At 56.7% G+C, this 10,918-nt stretch overlaps 1 protein-coding gene across 1 annotated transcript in view; it reads right to left on the bottom strand.

Moving 5' to 3' along the window:
- Positions 1 to 10,918, bottom strand: part of LOC121273653 (adenylate cyclase type 2-like) — a 130,690-nt gene that overhangs the window by 22,669 nt on the left and 97,103 nt on the right. The window contains exon 14 of the mRNA XM_041180794.1: positions 1,498 to 1,595. Coding sequence (XP_041036728.1) covers positions 1,498 to 1,595 — 98 coding nt within the window. The remainder of the gene's footprint in view (positions 1 to 1,497; positions 1,596 to 10,918) is intronic.

The raw sequence follows: 10,918 nt of genomic DNA, 5'->3' as shown, positions 1-10,918 counted from the left end.
CTCTCTCCCTCCCCCCTCCCTCCCCTCTCTCTCCCTCCCCCTCCATCCCCTCTCTCTCCCTTCCCTCTCCCTCCCCTCCCTCCCCCTCTCTCTCCCTCCCCTCCCCCTCCCCTCCCCCTCTCTCTCCCTCCCCTCCCCTCCCCTCCCTCTCCCTTCCCTCTCCCTCCACTCCCTCCCCTCCCTCTCCCCTCTCCCTCCCCTCCCCTCCCTCCCCCTCTCTCTCCACTCCCTCACCTCCCCTCCATCCCCTTCCCCCTCCCTCCCTCCCCCATAACCCTCGACTCCCCTCGTCGATCGAAACTCTGTCTAACTCGGCCTCGGATATATTCAGTGACCCGGCCTCCGCCGCTCTCTGTGGGGGGCGGGTAGAGAATCTCACAGACTGACCCCCCCAACCGAGAGAAGAAATTCCTCCTCATCTCCCTCTTCAATGGGAGACCCACCCCCACCTTATTTTTAAACTGTGCCCTCCCCCCCTTCGTTCTAGATTCCCCCCCCACGAGGGGGAAACACCCCCTCAGCATCCACCCTGTCAAACCCCCGACCCCCCCCCCCTCCCCCCCCCTCAGGATCTTATCTGTGTCGATAAGATCCCCTCTCGTTCTTCTAAATCCCAACGGGTACCGACCCCGACCTGCTCGGCTCCGGCCTTATAGTTGAACAGAAGATGGAGGCACCCAGTACCCCCCCACCCCCCGCTCACCCTCCCCTCTCACACCCCCCACAACCCCCTCCCCAACACACCCTGATCCCTTCACTCGCTCTCTGCCCTCCCTTTCCCTGCCCGTCTCAGGCTTCATCTCCCTTCCTTCAGTCGCTGCCCCTCCCCCCGCTCTACTCTCCACACCCGCTCTCCGCCAACTCCTCCCTGTGCCACTCCCCCTCCATCTCCACTGCCCCTACCCTCCCCTGCTCCCCTCTCCGGTTGCCTTCTCCCATTCTCCTCCCCAACTCCCTTCCCCAGCTGCCTTCCCCCTCCCCCACCATTGCAATACGCCTTTAAGGGATAGTAGCGTGACATCACTGGAAGGGAAGTGTGTCATGCGATCCAGTCTTAGTTTCATATTGGCCTATGAGCAGAGCACACACGCACACACACACACACACACACACACACACACACATAAAAAGCTCTGTTCCTGACGTCCCCAAGCTCTCTCCCTTTGTATATCTGTTCTCATGCACCTCATCTCACTGAATGAGCCCTGATACCCTCCCTCGCTCCCCTCCCCCCTCACACCCCAACCCCTCACTTCCCCAAGTTGCGCTTCCCCCCCAATCTTCTTCCTCCCCTCCACCTCCCCTGTTCCCTCCTCGCTCTGGCCTCCGCTCCCCCCTTCACCCCATATACTACTCCACTCCCCTCTCACTCCATCACCCCCGCTCCCCTCCCTTGCTCCCTTCCCCCATCCCATCTTCCCTTGCTCCCTTGCTTTACGCCCCTCCTACCCCTGCTCCTGTCTCCGACCTCCAAACCCCCCAAAGCTTTTGACTTACTTCTGTGAGACGAGGATCTGAATGATGAAGTTACAGGTGAAGATGAGACAGGCACAGGCTGTGTAGTACATGAAGGCTGGAATACAGGTGGACCGGTACTGAGGGGGAAAAAAAAAAGCCTGTTAATCACAGTCAGACAGAGAGACCGAGTCACACTGAAGTGATGCAGGATTCACAGCCGGAGTGAAACAGGACTCACACCTGGAGCGAGACAGGAGTCACACCTGGAGTGAAACAGGACTCACACCCTGAGTGAAACAGGAGTCACACCCGGAACGAGACGGGGTTCACACCCAGAGCGAAACAGGAGTCACACCCGGAGTGAGACAGGGTTCACACCTGGAGTGAGACAGGGTTCACACCTGGAGTGAGACAGGGTTCACACCTGGAGTGAGACAGGGTTCACACCTGGAGTGAGACAGGGTTCACACCTGGAGTGAGACAGGGTTCACACCTGGAGAGAGACAGGGTTCACACCCGGAGCAAAACAGGGTTCACACCCGGAGCGAGACAGGAATCACACCCAGAGCGAAACAGGAGTCACACCCGGAGCGAAACAGGAGTCACACCCGGAGCGAAACAGGAGTCACACCCGGAGCGAAACAGGGTTCATACCCGGAGCGAAACAGGGTTCATACCTGGAGCGAAACAGGGTTCACACCTGGAGTGAAACAGGAGTCACACCAGGAACGAAACAGGGGTCACACCGGAGCGAGATGGGGTTCACACCCAGAGCGAAACAGCAATCACACCGAGAGCGAAACAGGGTTCACACCCGGAGCGAAACAAGAGTCACAGCCGGAGTGAAACAGGAGTCACACCCATGGCGAGACAGGGTTCACACCCGGAGCGAAACAGGAGTCACACCCGGAGTGAGACAGGGTTCACACCTGGAGTGAGACAGGGTTCACACCTGGAGTGAAACAGGAGTCACACCCGGAGCGAAACAGGAGTCACACCCGGAGCAAAACAGGAGTCACACCCGGAGCAAAACAGGAGTCACACCCGGAGCGAGACAGGGTTCACACCTGGAACAAGACAGGGTTCACACCTGGAGTGAAACAAGAGTCACACCCGGAGCAGGAGAGGGTTCACACCTGGAATGAAACAGGAGTCACACCCGGAGCGAGACAGGGTTCAAACCCGGAGCAAGACAGGGTTCACACACGGAACGAGATAGGGTTCACATCTGGAGTGAAACAGGAGTCACACCCAGAGCGAAACAGGAGTCACACCCTCAGCGAAACAGTAGTCACACCCGGAGTGAAACAGGAGTCACACCCGGAGCAAAACAGGAGTCACACCCGGAGCGAGACAGGGTTCAAACCTGGAGCGAATCAGCAGTCACACTCGGAGCGAGACAGGGTTCACACCCGGAACGAGACAGGGTTCACACCTGGAGTGAAACAAGACTCACACCGGGAATGAAACAAGAGTCACACCCGGAGCAAAACAGGAGTCACACCCGGAGCGAAACAGGAGTCACACCCGGAGCGAGACAGGGTTCACACCCGGAGTGAGACAGGGTTCAAACCTGGAGTGAAACAAGAGTCACACCTGGAGTGAAACAAGAGTCACACCTGGAGCGAAACAGGAGTCACACCCGGAGCGAGACAGGAGTCACACCCGGAGCGAGACAGGAGTCAAACCTGGAGTGAGACAAAGTTCACACCTGGAGTGAGACAGGGTTCACACCTGGAGTGAAACAGGAGTCACACCCAGAGCGAAACAGAAGTCACACCCGGAGCGAAACAGAAGTCACACCCGGAGCGAGCCAGGGTTCACAGCCGGAACGAGACAGGGTTCACACCTGGAGTGAAACAGGAGTCACACCTGGAGTGAAACAAGAGTCACACCCGGAGCGAGCCAGGGTTCACAAAGGAACGAGACAGTGTTCACACCCGGAGCGAAACAGGAGTCACACCCTGAGTGAGACAGGGTTCACACCTGGAGTGAGACAGGGTTCACACCTGGAGTGAAACAGGAGTCACACCCGGAGCGAAACAGGAGTCACACCCGGAGCAAAACAGGAGTCACACCCGGAGCGAGACAGGGTTCACACCCGGAACGAGACAGGGTTCACACCTGGAGTGAAACAAGAGTCACACCTGGAGTAAAACAAGAGTCACACCCGGAGCAGGACAGGGTTCACACCTGGAGAGAAACAGGAGTCACACCCAGAGCGAGACAGGGTTCAAACCCGGAGCGAGACAGGGTTCACACACGGAACGAGACAGGGTTCACACCTGGAGTGAAACAGGAGTCACACCCGGAGCGAAACAGGAGTCACACCCGGAGCGAAACAGGAGTCACACCCAGAGCGAAACAGGAGTCACACCCGGAGTGAGACAGGGTTCACATCTGGAGTGAGACAGGAGTCACACCCGGAGCGAAACAGGAGTCACACCTGGAGTGAAACAAGAGTCACACCTGGAGCGAAACAGGAGTCACACCCGGAGCGAAACAGGAGTCACACCCGGAGCGAGACAGGTTTCACACCTGGAGTGAAACAAGAGTCACACCTGGAGTGAAACAAGAGTCACACCTAGAGTGAAACAAGAGTCACACCTGGAGTGAAACAGAAGTCACACCCGGAGCAAAACAGGAGTCACACCCGGAACGAAACAGGAGTCACACCTGGAGCGAGACAGGGTTCACACCCGGAACGAGACAGGGTTCACACCTGGAGTGAAACAAGAGTCACACCTGGAATGAAACAAGAGTCACACCCGGAGCAGGACAGGGTTCACACCTGGAGTGTAACAAGAGTCACACCTGGAGCAAAACAGGAGTCACACCCAGAGCGAAACAGGAGTCACACTCGGAGTGAGACAGGGTTCACACCCGGAGTGAGACAGGGTTCACACCCGGAGTGAGACAGGGTTCACACCCGGAGTGAGACAGGGTTTACACCTGGAGCGAAACAGCAGTCACACTCGGAGCGAGACAGGGTTCACACCCGGAACGAGACAGGGTTCACACCTGGAGTGAAACAAGACTCACACCTAGAATGAAACAAGAGTCACACCCAGAGCAAAACAGGAGTCACACCCGGAGCGAAACAGGAGTCACACCCGGAGCGAGACAGGGTTCACACCCGGAGTGAGACAGAGTTCAAACCTGGAGTGAAACAAGAGTCACACCTGGAGTGAAACAAGAGTCACACCTGGAGCGAAACAGGAGTCACACCCGGAGCGAGACAGGAGTCACACCCGGAGCGAGACAGGAGTCAAACCTGGAGTGAGACAAAGTTCACACCTGGAGTGAGACAGGGTTCACACCTAGAGTGAAACAGGAGTCACACCCAGAGCGAAACAGAAGTCACACCCGGAGCGAAACAGGAGTCACACCCGGAGCGAGCCAGGGTTCACACCCGGAACGAGACAGGGTTCACACCTGGAGTGAAACAGGAGTCACACCTGGAGTGAAACAAGAGTCACACCTGGAGCGAGACAGGGTTGACACCCGGAACGAGACAGTGTTCACACCCGGAGCGAAACAGGAGTCACACCCTTAGTGAGACAGGGTTCACACCTGGAGTGAGACAGGGTTCACACCTGGAGTGAAACAGGAGTCACACCCGGAGCGAAACAGGAGTCACACCCGGAGCAAAACAGGAGTCACACCCGGAGCGAGACAGGGTTCACACCCGGAACGAGACAGGCTTCACACCTGGAGTGAAACAAGAGTCACACCTGGAGTGAAACAAGAGTCACACCCGGAGCAGGACAGGGTTCACACCTGGAGAGAAACAGGAGTCACACCCGGAGCGAGACAGGGTTCAAACCCGGAGCGAGACAGGGTTCACACACGGAATGAGACAGGGTTCACACCTGGAGTGAAACAGGAGTCACACCCGGAGCGAAACAGGAGTCACACCCAGAGCGAAACAGGAGTCACACCCAGAGCGAAACAGGAGTCACACCCGGAGTGAGACAGGGTTCACATCTGGAGTGAGACAGGAGTCACACCCGGAGCGAAACAGGAGTCACACCTGGAGTGAAACAAGAGTCACACCTGGAGCGAAACAGGAGTCACACCCGGAGCGAAACAGGAGTCACACCCGGAGCGAGACAGGTTTCACACCTGGAGTGAAACAAGAGTCACACCTGGAGTGAAACAAGAGTCACACCTGGAGTGAAACAGAAGTCACACCCGGAGCAAAACAGGAGTCACACCCGGAACGAAACAGGAGTCACACCTGGAGCGAGACAGGGTTCACACCCGGAACGAGACAGGGTTCACACCTGGAGTGAAACAAGAGTCACACCTGGAATGAAACAAGAGTCACACCCGGAGCAGGACAGGGTTCACACCTGGAGTGTAACAAGAGTCACACCTGGAGCAAAACAGGAGTCACACCCAGAGCGAAACAGGAGTCACACTCGGAGTGAGACAGGGTTCACACCCGGAGTGAGACAGGGTTTACACCTGGAGTGAAACAAGAGTCACACCTGGAGTGAAACAAGAGTCACACCTGGAGCGAAACAGCAGTCACACCCAGAGCGAGACAAGAGTCACTCCTGGACTGAGACAAAGTTCACACCTGGACTGAGACAGGGTTCACACCTGGAGTGAAACAGGAGTCACACCCAGAGCGAAACAGAAGTCACACCCGGAGCGAAAGAGGAGTCACACCTGGAGCGAGCCAGGGTTCACACATGGAACGAGACAGAGTTCACACCTGGAGTGAAACAGGAGTCACACCTGGAGTGAAACAAGAGTCACACCTGGAGCGAGACAGGGTTCCCACCCGGAACGAGACAGTGTTCACACCTGGAGTGAAACAGGAGTCACACCCGGAGCGAAACAGGAGTCACACCCGGAGTGAGACAAAGTTCACACCTGGAGCGAGACAGGGTTCACACCCGGAACGAGACAGTGTTCACACCTGGAGTGAAACAGGAGTCAGACCCGGAGCGAAACAGGAGTCACACCCGGAGCGAGACAGGGTTCACACCCGGAACGAGACAGGGTTCACACCCGGAACGAGACAGGGTTCACACCCGGAATGAGACAACGTTCACACCTGGAGTGAGACAGGGTTCACACCTGGAGTGAGACAGGGTTCACACCTGGAGTGAAACAGGAGTCACACCGGAGCGAAACAGGAGTCACACTCAGAGCGAAACAGGAGTCACACCCGGAGCGAGACAGGGTTCACACCCGGAACGAGACAGCGTTCACACCTGGAGTGAAAGGGGAGTCACATCCGGAGCGAGACAGGGTTCACACCTGGAGTGAGACAGGGTTCACACCTGGAGTGAAACAGGAGTCACACCCGGAGCGAAACATGAGTCACACTCAGAGCGAAACAGGAGTCACACCCGGAGCGAGACAGGGTTCACACCCGGAACGAGACAGCGTTCACACCTGGAGTGAAACAGGAGTCACACCCAGAGCGAGACAGGGTTCACACCTGGAGTGAAACAAGAGTCACAGCTGGAGCGAAACAGGAGTTACACCCAGAGCGAAACAGGAGTCACACCTGGAGCGAGACAGGGTTCACACCAGGAGCGAGACAGGGTTCACACCTGGAGTGAAACATTAGTCACAGCTGGAGTGAAACAAGAGTCACACCTGGAGCGAAACAGGAGTCACACCCGGAGCGAAACAGGAGTCACACCCGGAGCGAGACAGGGTTCACACCCGGAGCGAAACAGGGTTCACACCCGGAGCGAGACAGGGTTCACACCCGGAGCGAGACAGGCTTCACACCTGGAGTGAAACAAGAGTCACACCTGGAGTGAAACAAGAGTCACACCTGGAGCGAAACAGGAGTCACACCCGGATAGAAAGAGGAGTCACACCCGGAGTGAGACAAAGTTCACACCTGGAGTGAGACAAGGTTCACACCTGGAGTGAAACAGGAGTCACACCCGGAGCGAAACAGGAGTCACACCCGGAGCGAAACAGGAGTCACACCCGGAGCGAAACAGGAGTCACACCCGGAGCGAGACAGGGTTCACACCCGGAGCGAGACAGGGTTCACACCTGGTGTGATACAAGAGTCACACCTGGAGTGAAACAAGAGTCACACCTGGAGTGAAACAAGAGTGAAAACTGGAGCGAAACAGGAGTCACACCCGGAGCGAAACAGGAGTCACACCCGGAGTGAGACAAGGTTCACACCTGGAGTGAGAAAGGGTTCACACCTGGAGTGAAACAGGAGTCACACCCAGAGTGAGACAGGGTTCACACCTGGAGTGAAACAAGAGTCACACCTGGAGCGAAACAGGAGTCACACCTTGAGCGAGACAGGGTTCACACCCGGAGCGAGACAGTGTTCACACCTGGAGTGAAACAAGAGTCACACCTGGAGTGAAACAAGAGTCACACCTGGAGCGAAACAGGAGTCACACCCGGATAGAAAGAGGAGTCACACCCGGAGTGAGACAAAGTTCACACCTGGAGTGAGACAGGGTTCACACCTGGAGTGAAACAGGAGTCACACCCGGAGCGAGACAGGGTTCAAACCCGGAGCGAGACAGGGTTCACACACGGAACGAGACAGGGTTCACACCTGGAGTGAAACAGGAGTCACACACGGAGCGAAACAGGAGTCACACCCAGAGCGAAACAGGAGTCACACCCGGAGTGAGACAGGGTTCACACTTGGAGTGAGACAGGAGTCACACCCGGAGCGAAACAGGAGTCACACCTGGAGTGAAACAAGAGTCACACCTGGAGCGAAACAGGAGTCACACCCGGAGCGAAACAGGGTTCACACCTGGAGTGAAACAAGAGTCACACCTGGAGTGAAACAAGAGTCACACCCGGAGCGAAACAGGAGTCACACCCGGAGCGAAACAGAAGTCACACCCGGAGCGAAACAGGAGTCACACCCGGAGAGAGACAGGGTTCACACCCGGAATGAGAGAGGGTTCACACCTGGAGTGAAACAGGAGTTACACCAGGAATGAAACAAGAGTCACACCCGGAGCAGGACAGGGTTCACACCTGGAGTGAAACAAGAGTCACACCTGGAGCAAAACAGGAGTCACACCCGGAGCGAAACGAGTCACACCCGGAGCGAGACAGGGTTCACAGCCGGAGTGAGACAGGGTTCACACCTGGAGTGAAACAAGAGTCACACCTGGGGAGAAACAAGAGTCACACCTGGAGCCAAACAGGAGTCACACCCGGAGCGAGACAGGAGTCACACCTGGAGTGAGACAAAGTTCACACCTGGAGTGAGACAGGGTTCACACCTGGAGTGAAACAGGAGTCACACCCAGAGCGAAACAGAAGTCACACCCGGAGCTAAACAGGAGTCACACCCGGAGCGAGCCAGGGTTCACAGCCGGAACGAGACAGGGTTCACACCTGGAGTGAAACAGGAGTCACACCTGGAGCGAGACAGGGTTCACACCCGGAACGAGACAGGGTTCACACCTGGAGTGAAACAGGAGTCACACCCGGAGCGGAACAGGAGTCACACCCGGAGTGAGACAGGGTTCACACCTGGAGTGAGACAGGGTTCACACCTGGAGTGAAACAGGAGTCACACCCGGAGCGAAACAGGAGTCACACCCGGAGCAAAACAGGAGTCACACCCGGAGCAAAACAGGAGTCACACCCGGAGCGAGACAGGGTTCACACCTGGAACGAGACAGGGTTCACACCTGGAGTGAAACAAGAGTCACACCTGGAGTGAAACAAGAGTCACACCCGGAGCAGGAGATGGTCCACACCTGGAGTGAAACAGGAGTCACACCCGGAGCGAGACAGGGTTCAAACCCGGAGCAAGACAGGGTTCACACACGGAACGAGACAGGGTTCACACCTGGAGTGAAACAGGAGTCACACCCGGAGCGAAACAGGAGTCACACCCAGAGCGAAACAGGAGTCACACCCTCAGCGAAACAGTAGTCACACCCGGAGTGAAACAGGAGTCACACCCGGAGCAAAACAGGAGTCACACCCAGAGCGAGACAGGGTTCAAACCTGGAGCGAAACAGCAGTCACACCCGGAGCGAGACAGGGTTCACACCCGGAACGAGACAGGGTTCACACCTGGAGTGAAACAAGACTCACACCTGGAATGAAACAAGAGTCACACCCGGAGCAAAACAGGAGTCACACCTGGAGCGAAACAGGAGTCACACCCGGAGCGAGACAGGGTTCACACCCGGAGTGAGACTGGGTTCAAACCTGGAGTGAAACAAGAGTCACACCTGGAGTGAAACAAGAGTCACACCCAGAGCGAAACAGAAGTCACACCCGGAGCGAAACAGGAGTCACACCCGGAGCGAGCCAGGGTTCACACCCGGAACGAGACAGGGTTCACACCTGGAGTGAAACAGGAGTCACACCTGGAGTGAAACAAGAGTCACACCCGGAGCAAAACAGGAGTCACACCTGGAGCGAAACAGGAGTCACACCCGGAGCGAGACAGGGTTCACACCCGGAGTGAGACAGGGTTCAAACCTGGAGTGAAACAAGAGTCACACCTGGAGTGAAACAAGAGTCACACCTGGAGCGAAACAGGAGTCACACCCGGAGCGAGACAGGAGTCACACCCGGAGCGAGACAGGAGTCAAACCTGGAGTGAGAAAAAGTTCACACCTGGAATGAGACAGGGTTCACACCTGGAGTGAAACGGGAGTCACACCCAGAGCAAAACAGAAGTCACACCCGGAGCGAAACAGGAGTCACACCCGGAGCGAAACAGGAGTCACACCCGGAGCGAGACAGGGTTCACACCTGGAGTGAAACAGGAGTCACACCTGGAGTGAAACAAGAGTCACACCCGGAGCAAAACAGGAGTCACACCTGGAGCGAAACAGGAGTCACACCCGGAGCGAGACAGGGTTCACACCCGGAGTGAGACAGGGTTCAAACCTGGAGTGAAACAAGAGTCACACCTGGAGTGAAACAAGAGTCACACCTGGAGCGAAACAGGAGTCACACCCGGAGCGAGACAGGAGTCACACCCGGAGCGAGACAGGAGTCAAACCTGGAGTGAGAAAAAGTTCACACCTGGAATGAGACAGGGTTCACACCTGGAGTGAAACGGGAGTCACACCCAGAGCAAAACAGAAGTCACACCCGGAGCGAAACAGGAGTCACACTCAGAGCGAGCCAGGGTTCACACCCGGAACGAGACAGGGTTCACACCTGGAGTGAAACAGGAGTCACACCTGGAGTGAAACAAGAGTCACACCTGGAGCGAGACAGGGTTCACACCTGGAGTGAGACAGGGTTCACACCTGGAGTGAAACAGGAGTCACACCCGGAGCGAAACAGGAGTCACACTCAGAGCGAAACAGGAGTCACACCCGGAGCGAGACAGGGTTCACACCCGGAGCGAGACAGGGTTCACACCCGGAACGAGACAGCGTTCACACCTGGAGTGAAACAGGAGTCACACCCAGAGCGAGATAGGGTTCACACCTGGAGTGAAACAAGAGTCACAGCT

Source organism: Carcharodon carcharias (assembly GCF_017639515.1).
Source record: "Carcharodon carcharias isolate sCarCar2 chromosome 27 unlocalized genomic scaffold, sCarCar2.pri SUPER_27_unloc_1, whole genome shotgun sequence".
In the NCBI taxonomy this organism is placed as follows: domain Eukaryota; kingdom Metazoa; phylum Chordata; class Chondrichthyes; order Lamniformes; family Lamnidae; genus Carcharodon; species Carcharodon carcharias.
The sequence above is the reverse complement of the archived record's forward strand: the minus strand, read 5'-3'. Positions and strand labels throughout refer to the sequence as shown.